The sequence below is a fragment of the Erigeron canadensis genome, chromosome 1, assembly GCF_010389155.1.
Source record: "Erigeron canadensis isolate Cc75 chromosome 1, C_canadensis_v1, whole genome shotgun sequence".
NCBI classification, from domain to species: domain Eukaryota; kingdom Viridiplantae; phylum Streptophyta; class Magnoliopsida; order Asterales; family Asteraceae; genus Erigeron; species Erigeron canadensis.
In genome coordinates, this window is record NC_057761.1 from 11,276,758 (window position 1) to 11,296,263 (window position 19,506).

At 34.8% G+C, this 19,506-nt stretch overlaps 1 protein-coding gene across 2 annotated transcripts; it reads left to right on the top strand.

The window, feature by feature from the left end:
• The first annotated feature begins 4,243 nt into the window (after nt 1-4,243).
• Nucleotides 4,244-13,118, top strand: LOC122585008 (peroxisome biogenesis protein 22). Of its 2 annotated transcripts, none has more exons than XM_043757101.1 (8): nt 4,244-4,530; nt 5,968-6,201; nt 6,286-6,333; nt 7,749-7,805; nt 8,233-8,337; nt 10,073-10,138; nt 11,214-11,315; nt 12,726-13,118. In XM_043757101.1, the coding sequence occupies exons 1-8, from the start codon at nt 4,438-4,440 to the stop codon at nt 12,825-12,827; spliced, it is 807 nt and encodes a 268-aa protein (XP_043613036.1). In that variant the 5' UTR covers nt 4,244-4,437; the 3' UTR covers nt 12,828-13,118. The 2 variants fall into 2 exon arrangements, with proteins under 2 accessions (XP_043613036.1, XP_043613037.1); XM_043757102.1 differs by having other exon boundaries at nt 4,247-4,530; nt 8,236-8,337.
• The last annotated feature ends 6,388 nt before the right edge of the window (nt 13,119-19,506 follow it).

The following is a 19,506-nucleotide window of genomic DNA, read 5'->3' on the forward strand; positions in this document are numbered from 1 at the left end:
AAAGTTTTTTTTTTTTTTTTGTGCTCCACTGCGCCGCAGTGAGGTCGAGTACCCCCCCCCCCACTGCGCCGCAGTGGAAATTCTCGGGCCAAAACTGGAAGAACCCCCACTGCGCCGCAGTGGGCTTGGCACGCTCCCACTGCGCCGCAGTGGGAAGAAAAGAAACTTTGGCAGTGGGATTCCACTGCGCCGCAGTGGGCTCGGCACGCTCCCACTGCGCCGCAGTGGCCCAAAACCCAACAACATTAACTTTGCCCACTCTAAGACTTAACCAAAACCTTTGAATCACAACCAAAATTATAAGAAATTACATTCCAGAATTGAAGGTAAGAGAGTTAACCCGAAAACATACATATTTGTCAAATTAGTTTGATCCATGATCGACCACGCAACTATTTGGGTCGATTACCCATTTGACATGCTACAACCAAACCGACTATCCTTATCAACTCCAAAAGACATGAACATGACCATTTACAAACATATCAAAATATGGCCAATAACAACTAAAATGTACCATGAGCCCATGTCAAGAGGGACAACTAGGTTTCTAACCAAATCATTGTCATTCGCCCGGGAATGACCTAATTACCTTCAAGACGTCCAAAAATCGCTTCAAACTCTAGATCAACTATCTTCAAGCAACACTCACTAGTTCCTTCCTCCGGAACTACCTATATAAGAGGGTAAACATCTAAAATATAAGCAAAGGCTTAGTGAATATACTTGCATACATTTACGAATACGAAGGAGGGCATAGTACAAGGACTTTCACATGTAACCTATGGCATCGTCATGTCACATTTACATATTCACCTTGCACGCAAACAATACATATATGGATCCATATAAGCTAAACAATCATAACAAATCATATCTATCGGGATTCTTAGGCCCCGGAGGTTCTTAGGCCTCATTTCACATCAACTATCGGGATTCTTAGGCCCCGGAGGTTCTTAGGCCTCATAAACAATGCCCCACATGGGCTTAACGCCGAACCAATTACCATGCTTGAAACATTCACATCTCATGGTAATTGGCCCAACGTATACATAAAGGTATGCAAGAATACTCACATCCTTCGCAACAAAGAGAAAAACGCTAACAACAAGCACAAGCAAGCTTCACCCTAAAATCATATCGAAAAAAATGCATAAGCTTACATTCACAACTTGACTAGTTCAACCTAGTCATTCACAATCACTAGCCTTTTCTAAACCCAAAACCCAACCCATTTGTCATTGAGTTACTTTCATCTTTAACTATAACATTAGGTAGTTCAACCTACTATTTTCATTCACACAACAATAACTAGTAATATTCATCTTTCCTTACAAACTCAATTCGTCACATGAGTTTATCCATTTCATAATCAAACACATCTTATAACTCAATGACAACTAGGTTAACTAAGGAATTGGAGAAAATGAACCATAATTCATTTTCTAGCAAAATCCCCCAATTTGGTTCATCCATGAACCCTAATTTCTAAAGGAAGATAAAACTAAATTAAGGGAATTCAATATCTCAAGATTCAAAGAGCTAAATCAAGACTATAGGCTACAATTCCTTTTTCTCCCTTTTTTTCTCTTGATTTTCAGCCACTACCCAAAATCACCAAAACCCTAGCTTGTAAATTCCTAATATGGGTGGAGATGATTAATGATTTTGCTCTTGATGAACTACTCTTTGTTTTTGAAAGAATATGAGAAGGAATGCATGAAGGGAAGAAGAAAATGAGAGTGGAAGTATGATTCATACTCAAAAGAAGATGTCTGGCACTTCCTAAGGGTGCCACGACCCACTACTCAAATTGGTGGGTATTTTACCCGCTATCCGCTAAAGTTCCAACTAAATTAATCCCATATCCAAAAATAAAATACTAGGAAGTTAATTTAATGTCAAAACTAAGAGAAGGGGTTAATTTCTTTTACCTTAAAATATTTGGGGTGTTACAGTTTTGCCGAGAGAAACAAAGGAGGCAGCAACCGCGACTTTGGATCTTCTAAGTCAACATCAACATCAACCATCCACATACCTTTTAGTTTGATCTTTCCCTTTTCTTTTATTATTGTTATTAGGGTTACAGTACTGCAAGACTATTTTATTTGACAATTGTTACTATGGATCTTCTTATGATAATAATTGTTAGTATTATTTGTTTTGCCATGAGTAGCTAAATTAGTTTGCATCTGCTTGGATAATGTGACCATGCCGGTATAGTGATATTATTTAATTTTAGTTGTTGAACTGTTTTATGCTTGACTATAGATCCATAATTATTTAGGTTTAAACACTTGAATGAATATGACATTATAGTTAAAGTAGGTTGGTGATTTGATCAGAAACCAAACTGCTTGGGTGACTTGACAGAAATCCTAGTAGACTATAAAGATTAGGTCATAAAAACAGGCTTAGTTCATCAGCTTAATTAGGGGACTTGACAGGAAGCTTAATTAAAGGGTTAGGTGACTTGATAGGAATCTTAACCATTTAGTCCGAGGGACTTGACAGGAAACTTGGTCGTGATTAGTCGCTCAATAGTTATAAGTAATATGATAGATGATCTATGTGGCATGTGAACTGTTTCCAAGTAGATGTATCCTTTCCATTATTATTATCTTTGCTTTACTTTTCAAATCATTTACTACTTCCTCGCTAGACCAACCGGTTGGAAGCTTTTTCTAGTTTTAGTTAATTAAGTCGTGACAAACCCCTAACAATCTCAGAATTACACCTAGCTTCATTCTTAGAACATAGTCCCTGAGAACGATCCTGGTCTTACATATTTGCTATACTATAAACGAACGGGTCTACTGCCCGTGAGTGAGTGCAGTAGAGAAGTGAACCTTGTAATATAAATTTAAAACTTGTTAGGAAAATTAAGTTAAACTTCTAGCTCATCAGAAAGCGATTAAACCAAATCAAACATTAAAATACTGAAAAAGAGAAGGCAAGCTAGTGGATAATCTCCAAATATTAGAAGATATCCATGCATGCACATATAAGAGAACTAAATAATCTTCCAAAATTGCATAATATCCATGCATTTCAAATCTTCTTGTTGCCAATTATTAATCAGCTAATGGGATGCTCAATTCATAGGTTAGCTACATCAAACCGATTTGTATCATCCCGCATCAATTATCCACCACCGACACTCACAAGATCGCTACCACCATCGTCGCCGCATCGCGCGAGTATTTGTCTAGTCTTACCAAACATAAAAATTAATTTTGAAAATTAATTGCTTAACTTAATTATCTTTTCTTTAGGCCCTTCTCAATAAGACATCTTTTTCACCTCTTCTCACTACCACATTAGTTTTTCTTTCTCCAATAAACACTAAAAAACACCCACTACCAATAAAACCTCTTTCTTACCTAATCTTCAATTTTTTTAATTTCTATTTTATTTTACCCAAAATAAATAAAACTTACTTTTAATTAAAATAAAACCTTACATTAATAAAAACTACATTGTAAGAAAAGTTTTACACTATTAAAAAATAAAAAAACTTTAATGATTATGTTGGTTTTCCGACAAATTTCAAATGCATTCGACTAGAGAAGACGGATGTGTGTCAGTCTATTACGTAACTCTCTCATCATACGTAACTGTGTTCCAACTTCCAACCCGTTCGTTGCGAGTACAGATTGGCCTCATAGGTGGAATTAACTCCAAATCTAAAAGACTGATTGCACGACCGTTATATTCAACGTTCATGTTGTACAAAATTATACAAGTGTAGATGCGTTTAATTTTGTTAGTGCTGAATAGTGAACAACATGTTGTAAGATTTGTCAACCCCTTTGAAACACCCCAAATACACACTCTACAAATTTTTTTGGCACGAGCCTTGTTAGACTTAGAAATTTACTAAATTTCTCAAACAATATTCTTATTTTTTTTTTTTTTCCATTTCATTTTTATGTTTCATTTCAGTTTTATGAACTTCTTTTTTTTCAAAATTGTCATAAAGTGAAATAAAGAAAACACACTAGAGAGAATTCTCATATACAATTTTTAGAGCTTGACACCCGTCAAAACATGCTATTCATTTTTTGTTTGTATGACTTGACTATGACGACATAGTCAATTTGGTTTCGACCGTAAATTATACACCCAATTTGGTTAGTATCACTCAATTTGGTTTCGACCGTAAATTATACACCCAAAATCACAAGCGGCTTAATTAACAACCACCCTCTTTTCCCTTCTCTCTCTCTCTCTCTCTCTCTCATCACCATCTCGATAATCTAACAAAAAAAAAAAAAATTCCCAAATCTTTTCCTTTTCTTCAATTAAATCACACCACACCAATATTTTCATTAAGATCTCACTCATTCCTTCATTATTCCGATGATAAATTAATCATTTCTTTTACTGTTCTCTTCAGACAAAGATAAAAAAAAAAGAAAAAGAAAAGAGAGAGCCATGACTGATTACTCCAAGGAAGATTTTTTGCAGCTTATTAAGAGAATTGGGGCTTATTTATCTTCCAAAGTTTCCAAGATTTTCAATACCCAGGTTTCTTTTTTATGTTTTAGTTAAAGTTTGTTCCAAGATCATTTAGCTGCCCCCCTTATATTCTGATAATTAAAAGAAAATCAAGTTTTTGTTATCAACATGAGATGTAAAAGGAAACCCTTTAGTTACGTGATACTAGTTGATCTAAAGGTATCCGTTAAGGAAGTATCGTATTCATCGATTATCATATATAGCCATTTGTGAGATGTTTATCTTATGGGTGTTGTCTGTTAGATGATACTAGTAGTCACCTGTTTAGTTTGTTTTGGTTCCCTTTTCGTATCCAAGTTGACCCGGGTCTAAATTTGGATGTCGCTCGAAAATTTCGGTAGGATTTACAAGCTAAAGGTTAGGTTGTTATCTATAGAAATCATTGATGGTGTTGTTTAGCTGCTGCAGTTCCCTTGTTTTCTTATTACAAGATATTTTAAACATTTTGTGTAATTAAACACCTCTTTTATGCATCTTACCAAGTCATAGTGTCATTTCCACAACATGCAATTTAGGCTAATGTTTTTGTATCACAACCAGTTAACATTCCTTGGAACAGTATAAGTGAGGATCAACATCTAGTTGAAAGGTCTGGGCACAAAAGAAGTTACCAAAATGTGTGTTTCACAATTGTTGCAACTCTAGCATACGGCTTTGTGGTTTATACTTTCGTTTTAGACGACAAGTTTGATGTACTCATATGATAATGTTTCAGTGGAGTCTCTCTATGTTTCTCACACCTCTAAGTTACTGGAGACCAACTGATGAATTTTATGGGTCCAATTAATGGCATTAATTTATTTGAATCCTAGTAATGAACAGATTATGAAATAGACAAGCTAATCTTGAAATCTTTCCAACAAAAGAAAATGTTTAAGTTTATGGGATATAGGGAGACATGTATTGGTTTCTATAGAAATGTTTATGACAGTTCTTTGAGCTTGATTTAGATGTCAAGGTCGAATCATGTCCCTATCAACAATCTACATAGTTTCTATTGGTTGATGCTTTGTAAAGAACGATCTTTAAGTTAGCCAGCTGACTGGATAATGTGTAGTTTTTTAGGATGGTGGATCAGGGTCAGCTCGGATTCAAAAACATTTTCTTTTGTCTATGTTTAAAGCTATTAATATTGTATATTAAATTTATGTCAAACAAGTATTGTAGCACATCGATCGATATATTTGAATATAGAGAGATTTAGAATGTTATTTGTGTTACAAATTAACATCAAGCGGAGTTTAATCCCTTACATGTTTCCTTACTGGCGGTTTTTATTTGACCGGTTGGAGATTACAAATAACCCAAATTGACGCATGCGCAGGTAATCCGTCAAAAGTGCCATCTGTAGATAATCTTGCCGAACCTCTTGATGTGTATTTGTTTTTGATTCAGTCGGTGTTTCATTTTCAAGGAATATTTTTCATACCAGAAATATAATTTCAGGATGTGTCTGTGTGGGCTATAGCGGGGTTGGCTGTTGCAGTAATTTTCACATATAGATTGTTCAGGACACCCAGTGAACCTCGAAGAAGACAACCTAAGCGTCAAGCTCCCGCATCTAGCAGTTCCGGAGTCAATAGTCATCCTGATGCAAATTTATTTCCTTCCAACGTCGGTTCATCTTCTGAAGAGTCAAGAGCACAAACTGTTATTAATGAGTTCTTTCAGCCTGTAAAGGTGATTAGAACTTTAATATACTTAATTTTAAAAATAATGGCTTCATGCTGGTTTTTTTTACTTACTGTGTCATTGTGATTGCAGCCTACTTTAGGACAAATAGTCAGACAAAGACTAAGTGATGGAAGGAAGGTATACTTTTAAATAATTGGTCTTTGCATATACACATAGATGTATTATTGATATTGATTTTGTTGTCATTGTAGAATGGATACTTACTCAATTACTCTTTAATAAGAGTATTATTTATAGCAAGATTGTTTTATTTTCTCTCAATAAGACAAGAGTTCGTAGCAGATCACATGCTGATTCATGACAACATATCACACTTCATTCAATCATTCATCATATTATGTAAACAAGGACCCTCACTTGTTTAGAAAGGAAACACATCCTCTTTAGATGCAATTAAGATTATTTTGACCTATGAACTTAAAATATAGAAATTTTTTCATAACATATCTAAGTCAAACTCTACAGTCTACACTTCCACTATTAAGAAATTGTGCCTATCATACTTTTCTATGTCTTTTCTTTCCGCACCTTGTTCTCCATGTGCAAAAGGTAGTACGTAGTAGTTTATACAGTTTAAATGATTTTATATTATTTGGGTAACATTTAATGGCGCAAAATAACAACTGTAATCCTTGACCTAGTGCAAACTTAAGAATTCAAGTTGTTAGGGGTGAAAACTAGAAAAGGTTAATTATTTAGTCGTGAGGTTGCGAAAGCATTTCAAATATAAAGTGGTCATATCGACGATTAAAGGTCACTGAAATGACATGTATGTTGTCATTTTAATTTTTAATAGCTAGTAAGTGATGTTTTAATGCCAAGGCCATCTTCAATTCTAAATCAAGTGTTATATTCATTTCTGATGTAATCTACACATTTGTTTGATGTTTAAAACTTCAAGAATGTATAGGTTTATGTTCAGTTTTTGCTTTCTCAATCTCTTATTAGATTTTCCTACTACCTTACAAGTGCTCCTTTGGAGCTAAGGGAACCCATTTTTCTCGTTAATATTAAATGTAGCTAGGTCTCCTTTTGCGTTTCCAGGAGGCTTTATAATTTGCTGCCAACTTGTGAATTGTTTATGTTTGTTTGTATAACCACTATATTCCTGTCAATACACTTTGTGCAATGAAACTTAGGATAAAAGCTGCAGAAAACTGTGTACTATGATTAACTCATCCAATACAACATATATTCAGTATAATTTCTATTTTCCGACGGGATTCACATTATTTGCTTCAAAATCATATTGGATTGTGTATCTTACCTTTTAGTTATCATAATAATAAGAAAAGTTGGTTTTGTTGATGATAGCTCCATTATTCGGTTGACATTATCTGTTATGTAGATTATAAACATTCACTGAAAGACTATGAAAGTATCTGTTTGTTTCACTTAATTGCGCTATCTTTTCATGTGCCTAAGGATCATCCAAATGTTGATTATTAGATGCCTTACACCTATCATAAACAACCTGGATTGGTCTTTTATAATTATGTCAGCCATTTAATAGTTATATGATTTTGGTGAAGGTAACTTGTCGCTTGCTTGGTGTTATATTTGAAGAAAGTACTCCTGAGGAACTTCAGGTAATGATGCTTTGGTCAGTTTGGTGTAAATATATCTAGAGGTGGTGACTGTGACCTAATTACCCGTGGATTTTGTATCTGGGTTATTTATATCAATTATCAAACAGTGTCAAATGGGTCGGAACTTGGAAGTCATCTGAAGTGTATTTTTTGTGCATTTAACCTCCTAATTTGCTTTATTCTAAAATTCAGATTGTATGATTGTAATATTTATATCAATTTTTATGTAATACTAAATGTATTCAATGCTTTTTCCGTTTACTAATTATACAGAGAAGTGTTTTCGGGCCAACCTGAATTTATTTGTTATTATCCAAACCCGTTTTGACCCATTACCTAACCTGCCTGATCCATATATCTTGCTATCTCTAGTTTTATCCACAAATGTTGCAATTGGAAAATGACTCACTTGATTGATTGTGTCTAGCAGAACCAAGCAACTGTGAGATCCTCTGTTTTAGATGTTCTTCTGGAGATTACAAAATTCTGTGACCTTTATCTCATGGAAACAGTCCTTGATGATGAAAGCGAAGTATGTGTGAGCTTTTCCATTATTCTAATTATTCTACATCTTGTTTTTAAATACTGGTATTCATTATAATGATTATATGTGCTTTATAATTTATAATGCTCTATTTCATGAATTCTTGAGTTTATGACCCCCTGCTTGACTGCATCTCCGTAACTGTCTCTATATTGTGACCATTTACATTTCATTTTGTGGGTCCTACTCATGTGGTCTAAGAGAACAATACATTGTCATGTCCCATACTCCCATCTTTTATAGTGTGCTCTTGAGTTTTGTTTTTATAAAATGGGGGAAAACTAAAGAAAGAAAGGAAGGGAAGATACGATGGATTTTGTATTATAAACTTTCATCTCAATATGTGATGATTAGAAAGGAAAATCTTTCTTTTCACTTCTTTTCTTTTCTCTTGCCATCTTTTCCTTTCTTTCCTCTAAATAAACAACTCCAGAACACAAGGTTTATGCAAGAAGAATTAAAGAAATGAGCAACCAAGCCATATAAAGAAATGAAACAAGGCGAATATGGTTTAAACAAATGATATCTTTTTGGATTTTAATGAAAGTGCTTATGCCCATGCATGATGAGATTGGAACCTACAACCTATGCCCTATGGTTTGTGAGATGATGGGGGCGCCTTGGGTACTCCTTTTGCCACCAACATTTTGGTTATAGACCTTCATTGGTTTGAAGTAACTTGACTTGTAAAAGTTATTTGGCTATTTGATTTTTTTGGGCATAATTTTGTTTTCCTGGAATCGTTGTTATTATTATTATTTTATAGCTAAACTGTCTGGTAGGCGGGTAGCTGGATGTTAGTATTTTTTGTAGGATAACAAAGTAAATACAACTGGATGAGGATTTGTTCGGGGTCATCTTTCTAAAAGTGATGTACAAGAATTATGTTGGTAACTTTAACATAAAAAGACTATCATTGGATAAAATTAATTCTAGAAGGGGCCATAAAATACATATTCGCATGGATTACCTTGGAATATGTTTTTTTTATGGTTTTAATAAACATTTCTGCACTCTATTCTCTGTTAATTTGGGTGCTTTGATTTCAACACGTAAGCTGCTTTCAGTTTCAGAACTGATATTAAAACTTCACTAAATACTGTATACATCAGGAAGTGCTTCAACTAGAAAATAAGTGATTTAGGTTGCAGTTTGTTGGGAAAAACACCCTTGTTTTCCATATTGTTTTCCAAGAAAACATGGAAAACAGAAAACGCGTTCAAATCATAGTTTTCTAAAAATGTTTTCCATGAAAACAGGAAAACGCCATTTTCCACATTTTTTGGAAAATTAGAAAACACTTTTTTTATTGTTTTCCACTTTTCATTTTCCATTTTCTAAATTTTAAATCCCTCAAATTGTTTTCCATTTTCTAGTTTTGAATGCGTTTTCAGAATTTTCATTTGTTTTCTAAAGATGGAAAACTCTTTTCATTTACTACTTAATTAGAAATGAAAAACTAGAAAACTTTTTCCACAACTAAACGCGCCCTTAGTATTTAAAGTATATATTGTTTTATAGTAAATAGTACTATATATATATATATATATAACCTAATATAGTTGTTGAATTCTAGTGTGGTTGTATTGTCACACTTAATTCTTTTTATATGGAGAAGTTACTGTTTTAGATACTGCCTGAGGTAAATTTTGTCTGTTAACTATTATTCGCTATGAACTTGTGTTGTGTCTTTGTTTGCTAATCTATGACTTTTTGTTTGTAGAAAAAGGCTTTATCGGCATTGGAAAATGCCGGGATTTTTACGTCGGGTGGCTTGGTCAAAGACAAGGTAAAAGCCATTAAGACTGTTTAACTTTTGGTTAAAAAAAGTAGCTTGGAAATTAGTTGTCTCGTGATTGGGTTTTTCAAGATTTAATCCAAAATGCAGTTGCGAAACGCGGATTGAGCATCCAGTACAAAAAAGGGCATATAAAGTACAAAATGGTAGATAAAGTTGGCATGCATCTTGTGAACGTTTTTAAGGATGCTTAATCCACATTTCCCATATGCGGGATATGGTGGATAGTAATTCATTGATCCATGTTTAAGGGTCGTGATGTTATAACTTTATGTATTTAGAGTCGTGTTTGTAAAGTGTATAAGTTAATGGATTTTTTGTGTCAAGAGTAAAGTCAATAACCGAATTGGTAGTTATTGGCGGTTATAGGAAGTTAGTTATGAAGGGTCGTGACTTTTAGGAAAAGTCGCAATACAAGTTATTTATGGAACGTTGTGACTTTTCATGAAGAGTCACAATGGTTAGAAATATGTCTATCTTTAACTACCTTATTAAGCATTTGATCCTTTTATATTCTCAAAAAAACTTGATTTACCCTAACTACCCATCTCATTTATCCACTAATATAAATATCTCCATCTAATATACATATAATACCCTTAATAGAATTATTTACAACATACATCCCTTAACCCTTAAAACAACTACAATACCTTCTTTTTTATATCAATTGCTTTTATATTAATAACCACGCCATTACCACCACCACCACCACTACCACCACCACCACCACCACCCGTTGCCACCGCATCGCGCGGGCATATGACTAGTAAATAGAAGTGTCTGTCCATTGTAAAACGCAACAGAATTCATTATATACAAAGTGAGTATGTGTGCCGTGAGTTTTGTTCAATAGACATGTTTGATACGAGCCCGATATGATCCGGATGGGCCAAGAGGATAACTATTTTCATATGCGATTTGGAGGGAATCTTTGAAAGCCTAATTCGTTGTTCTTGTTATTGGAAAGCACTCATCATGACATTATGATAATTAGAGTAAATAGTTAATGCTAAGAATGCATGTTTATTATTATGATTTTATACTAATCAATGTGCAATTGTAGGTACTTTTTTGTAGCACAGACATTGGACGGACATCTTTTGTTCGACAGCTGGAGCCGGATTGGCATATAGACTCCAGTCGAGAAATCGCTACTCAGTTGGCGGTACGTATACCATTTTTTATGTAGTTATACAAGATCTAGTTATGCTATTTTATCCAGTTCTTATAGTTCTATGTATCATAGTAAGTATCAGAAAAGGGGAAGTTATAGAGGAATTTCACATGATGAATACTGGGGAATAATAAATGTCTATTGACTTGAAGCATGTAGCCTCACTTGCCAGACCTGAAAGGTAGAGGTGTTCATTTGGCCGGGTTTCAGGTTAATGCAATTATGCAGTTCAGGCTATTGGGTTTTTCTTAACTTCTAAACCATCCTTACACAAACCCAATTTTGGAACACCCAAACCAAACGTCATCTGATAAGAACAGTAGCAGGTAAAATTAGATTGAATATATAATTAAGTAATTAACAATAAAAGAGAAAGGTTTGTATTAGTTGAATAATTGAGATAGCAATATAGAAATCAGAACCAGCCGAATGGTTAACATTACCAGCACTAATAGCCGCAACACTCAAAAAGTATTTTACCCAATAGCCTAATTACTTCCACTATAAGGGATACATAATATTTACCTCACTGATCCAACTACAGCTTGTTGCATCGTTTACCCTACACATGTGTCTCAAACTTTTTCCTGCTGTAAACTTTTCAAACTTTAGGCCCATTAGGCTGTTGGTCTAACAATTGATCCATATAGCTTTCTATCACCACCCAAGGGTTCAGTTTATATGGTCGGTTTTAAGATCACCCAAAGAAATGACTTTCAAATATTGATTTAGTTTTTATACTACTTGAATGTCCATTTAAACCATTTCAGCAATTCAAATTAGATTATTTGGATAATTCAATGCGTATTTGGATTTGGAGTAAGGCTATTAAGTTAATTTAAACTTTTTGTGAGAATAAATGTTTATTTGGGTTTCGAGTGGAGCCAGATTAAACATACAGAAAACCAAAACTGAACCATTAAACCAATTCTTTATTTGATTTCACCAAAAAATCCGAATAATGAACACCCCTACTGAAAGGGCAGTTTGTTAGTTGCTAGAGTTGTGAATGGGTCTTTATTTGATTTCACCAAAAATCCGAAGAAAGAACACCCCTACTGAAAGGGAAGTCTCTGCGAATGGGTGGATTGGGTTGTGTGAGGGGTGATTTTTTGTTATTGGGTGACCTAAAAAATTTAATTTGACAAGTTTTATTTTGTTTGTTATATCATTCAATTAATTTTTGTGATCCAAATGATTGTATTAAAATAATGCATTAGTAGGAAGCCTTGTGCGGCAACTATACACTGTAGAGGACCCATTTTCCTGGTTGGGCTGCTTTCTTCTAAGCTATATTTATTAATTGTTTATGTTACCTACTTGACCCAGTAAACGATGAAGTAATACTTGACCCTAATAGTTTCTTGTATGTTTTTCATTTTATTTCATCTGTGATCACAGAGGTTCATCAAGTATCAGCTTCACATCTCCACTACCAAAACCGAAAGAATTGCTTCCAATGTTTTCAGTTCGTCATCCTTGGAACACTTTTTCATCGGTTAACCTTTTGGATACGGTCAATCCCGGGAGTCCTAAGTTTTCTTTTTTGGTCTGATATTTGTACCTTGTGGTGTCATGCTCATTAATGTTCTTGCACGAGGCTTGGTTTTGTGCAAAAGTTTGATCAAAAATGTACCTCCTTAGATACCATGATACATGTATGTGGTCTGTGTAGTTTATGTTACATTCAAAGATAAAGAACTTGGTTGATACTAAGTTCTTACCTTGTTAGTGTTTTATAGGATCTTGTAGCCATTGATCCTTTATAAATATTATCTAGTGTTGGTCATGAAATTTCCATAGTAAGAGAGTTACGATTATGTTATTTCATTAATGTACTATATGAATGGGCATTTTGCAATCCTAAATCCTAACGCTTAAAAGTCCCGAATGAATACTAGCATGGTACTTAGGTAATGTGGCGGTAGTAACGATGGTGTTGGCAACGGGTGGTCATGGCAGCGACAATTGGTGGTGGTGGTGGTGATGGTGATGGTGTCAAGTGGTGCAGGTTGATGTAAATGTGATGGTGAAAAAACTTTAGATAACTAGATAAGGCCTTGGAGTGTAAATTATTAAGATAAGAGTTTAGAGTGTAAATTAGTTCATTAAGATCAATTTGGGTAATTTTAATAACTTTCTATATTAGGTGTTCATTATGGGCATAGTTGTCAAACTCGTACGAATTGAGTCTGTACGAGTTGAGTCAAAACATAAGGAAAAAGTGGCGACTCGTTGGATGACTTGAACTTGCTCTAGAATTGTAACATAACTCGTGATTTTTGGTCTAACTCGGTCCAACTCGTAGCGACTCGTAAACTCGAACAAGTTTGGATAAACAAAAAAGAGGCCAGCCGTTGGTGGGTTTTGAAAAGAAGAAAGGTAAAAGAACTTGGCTTTGGGAGGTTAGAGAGATCGGCTATGAAGTGTTTGAGAGGGAGGATACCTTCTTTTGTCTTCGAATCTCGTTTTTAATGTGTTTGCCATTATTCAAAAACAAAGGCTGCATCTTTTTTCCTGTATAAGGAACTAAAAAAGTGGTGAAGATGGGACTATGGGAGTCAGGGACGGAGTCAAAAAATATACTGTGTGGGGGCAATTTTAAAATTGTATGTTATATTTAGGGATGGTTTTGAAATTTTTGATCTCTAGAATAGGTCACTCGAAAATACCTCCACTAAATGTTATAAAACTAGAAGTTCAGTTTCACTTTGTTTCAAAAAAATAGAATAAAAGTAAAAAAAAAATTTAAAAAAAAAATTAAGTTAGTAAAATATAAGATGATATTTTAAAAGTTAGATTTAATTAAAACAGCTAATCATAAATTCTCTCATTGATCGGTCTAAATGCGTGGATGATATTATCATGATTATTATTTCATAAAAAACATTATAGTTTTTTTAAGATCTATTAAATAACTAGTTCATACAATGTGAATATCAATAAGAAATTTTTTTAACAAATAATGTTTGTTTGATTAACAATCTTAAAATTAAATATTTTGTTTCAGAAAAGAAAAAAAGTTTAAAGTTTTGTAGTAGTGCTATTACTATGTTAGTATTGTTTTTCCCTAAATCAAAAAGCCTACATATAAATTATAAAGTTTATGGGGCTAAAACTTTAATCTATAATTTAAAAAGGTAAATATAATCACTTTAATAAAAGTTTGGAGATTTTAAAGGAGAAAAAATAAATAAAAACAAGGTTCTTTTTGCAAATATGTTGTCTTCTTCCTTTGTCTCTTGTAACAATCAAATCTGCCAACCACTAAACTAAAAAACTGATTTTTCCATTCTTTTATTCCATTCTTATTCCAACAATAAGATTTTAACAATATAAAACATGATTTCATTATCACCAATTTAGTTTTTCCATTATGGAGTGGGGCAGTTGCCCACATTGCTACCAAATTAAATCCGTCTCTGATAGGAGTGGTGATACACTGACGTAGGATTAAAGTAGGAAATCGGCATGCTAGGCTTCTTATTTTTAATTGGGTATTTGAATGTTTGATGTTATGGGTTTATTTATTTATTTATTTTAAATTAGAAAGTAAGAATAATTTATTAAAAGACAATATTGAGGAAAAAAATCTATTTTTGTTATTAGTCATTTATTTTTATCATATAATTTTGAAATTATTATTTTATATACCACAAAATATAGATATATTATATAAAATATATTAAATATAAATTATTTATTAATATCTTGACTCTTACGAGTCGACTCGCGAATCGAATCACGAGTCGAAAAATAAGATTTCGAGTCGATTTAATAATTACGAGTTGACAACTATGGTTATGGGAAATTCCATAATTTGGTAACTAACTACTGTGTAACACTTTCCAAAAATGGGTATGTGATAGTTTTATAAAAGATTAAAGATTAGATATTAATGATAATTTATGCCTCATCAAATAAAAAAAAAAACCTGACGCACGACAATATCCAAGATAAATTTCAACATAATACATATATGATACCTATATATATATATATATATATAGGTGTCTTAAGGAGAGAAGGGAAAGAAGGTCTTATGAACCAATCAGAACGTGACATGTGGATTTTTAAAAAAAAAAGCGGTGACATTTTTGTAAATAAATCAAACTTTTGTCAGCTTGGTTCTGGGTCAGCTTTGGTCTGAGTCAGCTTGGGTTAGGATCAGCTTGGTTTGTTAGCTTGGTTAGGTCAGCTTGGTCAACCTGGGTTCTAGGTCAGCTTGGGTTCTGATTAGCTTGGTTGGTCAGCTTGGTTAGGTCAGATTGGTCAGCCTGGGTTATGGGTCAGTTTGGTCAGCCTAGAATCTGGGTCAACTTGGGATCTACATTTGTGTACATTATGTGTAGTTTTGTGTCAAGCTAACCAACATGACCTAGACCACAAGCTGACCCAACCTAACCCCAAGCTAACCCAACCTGACCCCAAGCTAACCCAAAACCCATAATCTACATTTGTGTAGATTGTGTCAAGCTGACCCAACCCAAGCTTACCAAGTTGACCCAACCTGACCCAGACCCCAAGCTGACCCAACCCAAACCCAAGCTGACCCAAAACCCATAATCTACATTTGTGTAGATTAATCTACATTTGTGTAGATTGTGTCAAGCTGACCCAACCCAAGCTAACCAAACAGACCCAACCTGAAACCAGACCTCAAGCTGACCCAACCCAACCCCAAGCTGACCCAACCCAACCCCAAGCTGACCAAAAACCCATAATCTATATTTGTATAGATTGTGTCAAGCTGACCCAACCCAAGCTAACCACCCTGACCCAACCTGACCCCAAGCTGACCCAACCCCAAGCTAACCCAACCTGACCCCAAGCTGAACCAATTAGACCCTAACCCCAATCTGACCAAACTGATCATGCTGACCAACCAAGCTGATCAGAACCTAAGCTGACCCAGACCAAGTGATGTGCGAAATCTAGCTTTAAATTTATAACACGATTTACCGAATAATACTGATAACCACACACTCACAGGCAGTGTACCTGATCTTATGCAGTATAGTTAAAACTGGTAAGCCGAGATCGTTCGCAAGGACTTAAACAATTTGTAAAAACGTTTAATGATTCAAGTAAAATGGGGGTTTTGTGGCCAAATTGCCACGATGCAAGTAGTTAGTTGAAAATTAGTAATCCCAAAGGATTAATCGAAAAAGAGATTGTAGTTTAAAACAAGAATTTAAAAGTCACCCATCTTGATTTCGCTCAACATAATGTTAGGATTGCACATTTGATGAAGTTCAAATTCAATTTAGTGATTTAATGACCGAGACTCAAATTAATCGTTAACCCCGTACCCGTCAAGTTAACTACTTATTCGACTCTCTTGTATAAACTAGTTTCGTTATTAAGACCGGTACCCCGAGACGCCTTTTTATAACTTCCCTAGTTAAACAATTGTTTTGGTCATTTCAGATAACAATTTTGCCTATCGATTGTACCCAACCGTCAACCCGTTAATTCTTATCAAATATTGACTACCCTCTACCGTACCCGTCATAGAACCAAATGCTTCTAGCTAAGCAATTAAAATAACTTTTACCCAAATCCTAGTCGTCACAAAAAAATAAGCACAAATTATCCGCAATCAATAATTGAATAACAAAGAATTAATAGATTAAGTTCATGACAAAATGTTAAATCAAATCACTTGAATTAATAAATATTGTGCAATCCCTACATAATGTCTCACTCCATCAAGATGGATGAAAAGGTGATTAGCCACTCATATTGAAATACAAATAACAAATCAGAATGAAGGAATTCATCGTTACCGAGTACAAAGAATTGAACGGAAATAACGAGAATAATCCAATCGTAATATCGATCTTCAAAGATGAGAAATCTGATCAAAAGTCTCCTCAAAGGGTCTACAAAACGGCTGGAAAATGTAACATAGGGTTTTGGAATGAAAAACAAGCTATTTATATGTTTCCCAAAAATCATGTGCAGAATCGAACTTAAGCTGCTGCGCAGCTCCCTTTGACCGCAGTTGACTTCTTGACTTTTATTGACTTTGCTGGAAACCCACTAGACGAGCTGCTGCGCAGCTTCGGCCCCCTGTTTTACAGCTGCTGCGCAGCTTGGATCTTCTGTTTTATAGCTGCTGCGCAGCTTGTCTTGATTCCAGGTTTGACTTTCGTTGACTTTCACCAAACTTCATCCAAACGACCCGGAAATCATCCGTAAGCACTTATTTAACTCCAAGAATGTCGTTTTCTTCCGAAATACGCTCAAGTATCTGCTACTAACCTGAAACACTAACAAATACCATAAACGCAACAAATGTATACAAAACGACTCATTAAACATGCTAACTTAACTATATAAACCATGGGAAATGGGTATAAAATACGACATATCACCAAGCTGACCAACCAAGCTAACCCAGAACCCAAGGTGACCAAACCAAGCTGACCTACTAAGCTGATTAGGACCCAAGCTGACCCAGACCCAAACTGACCAAGCTTCAAAAAAGTTTGGTTTATTTACCAAAATGCCACCGCGCATTTTTTTTCATTTTGACAGATGTCGCGTTCTAATTGGCCTATAGGACCTTCTCTCCCTTCTCCCCTTAAGACACCTTCTTTCAGGATCTCTACATATATATATATATATATATATATAGGAAAGCTATTTTTAATACAAGAGTTTGAAGAAGTACAAAAAGTACAAGGTATTTCCCCCTTCTTCTTCCATCTTCCTTCCATCTCCAACCACCACCATGATCCTCCGGCGACTATCTCCGGCGAGACTTACACATGTAAGTAACTTACACATGTGTAAGTATAACTATTTTAGCATTTTAGGGTTTAAAATTTCTAGGTTTTTTCTTCGCGAGACAGCCACCATCATCTCCGACCACCCCAACCAAGGAACCGGCGCTGACATCAAGGACTTCGCCCGTAACGTAGCAAACTGATGTGACTAATTTATACCCATTACCCACATCGTTATTGACCGTTTATTTAAGTATTTTAAGTCTATTTTGTATGCATTTGGCTCGTTTATGGTGTTTGTTAGTGTTTACAGGCTCTAAACAGGTTACGCGTTCATCTGGCACATTTTCGGATGATTTTTGGTCAAGACAATGATTTATGAGATTGAGAGTTGATAAAGTTTAGAAGATTGAAGAGTTCAACAAGCTTAAAGATCGAAAGACGAATTTTAGTCACCAAGCTTGTGACTGCGCCGCAGTGGATGATGCCATGCCCACTGCGCCGCAGCCAATATCCACGAAATATTTTTGAACGCAGTGGGGACGTCACAAGTATGACTGCGCCGCAGTCAATGAAGGGAGAATTCGACCCATGGAATCATACTGCGCCGCAATGGTGGTTGGCTTAGCCACTGCGTCGCAGTCATGGAAAGTCAAGGTCAAACCTTCCTCACTGCACCGCAGTGAGGGGATGCACATCTCACTGCGCCGCAGTGAGTGCACGGGGGATGAAGTCCTGTGACGTTTTCTGTATCAGATCTTGAAGAGTATAAATAGATAAAAAAAACCCTAATTCCAAAGGCATCAAAAATCTTTCTAGGAGCTGTTCTACAAGGGTTCTTCAATCTCCAATCAAGATAATTTCTTAAGCGGATTCGTTGAAGATTCACGAGCACCCATCTAGATCGTATCTACTTTTACTGTCTTGCAATTTCAATTTCTCAAACGATTGGTACATCATGTTTCTCTTCTATTTTAATTATTATTGTGGATTGATAATGAGTGGCTAAACGTTTAATCATCCACCTTGATGTAATGAGACGAATGATGTGATTGCAACATTTTTAATTCAAAAGGGTTTATTCAATTATCGTTGTTCAGTGATCTTGATGATTTTAATTCTTTTTATTAATTAAATATGATATTTGTTGCATATATTTCTTCGTTGGTGGTACCAGTTGAATGTATATGTGATTTTAAAACGGTTACTTGTCTATGAGTAATTATCAATAGTTCATGGTATGATAGTGAATGTCATTTTAAGAAAAGATTAATTTTGTCAACGTGATTCATAGCGGTTAGTGGTACCACGTTGTTGTTACATAGGTTCAATTGATAATTCGATAGTAAAAAAAAACTAATTGTCAGAAAAAGTTGTCTTTGCTTTGGTGGTACCGGCTTGGGTAATTCAACTGGCAATTAGGTGATTCAGTAATTTGGTTACGGTTG

What these genes read in the sequence shown, in the direction of transcription:
- LOC122585008 (XM_043757101.1), top strand. Translation starts at nt 4,438, where the DNA reads ATGACTGATTACTCCAAGGAAGATTTTTTGCAGCTTATTAAGAGAATT. An exon ending in CCAAGATTTTCAATACCCAG is followed by an intron (nt 4,531 to 5,967) that starts GTTTCTTTTTTA and finishes ATATAATTTCAG; the next exon opens with GATGTGTCTGTGTGGGCTAT. An exon ending in AAATCGCTACTCAGTTGGCG is followed by an intron (nt 11,316 to 12,725) that starts GTACGTATACCA and finishes CTGTGATCACAG; the next exon opens with AGGTTCATCAAGTATCAGCT.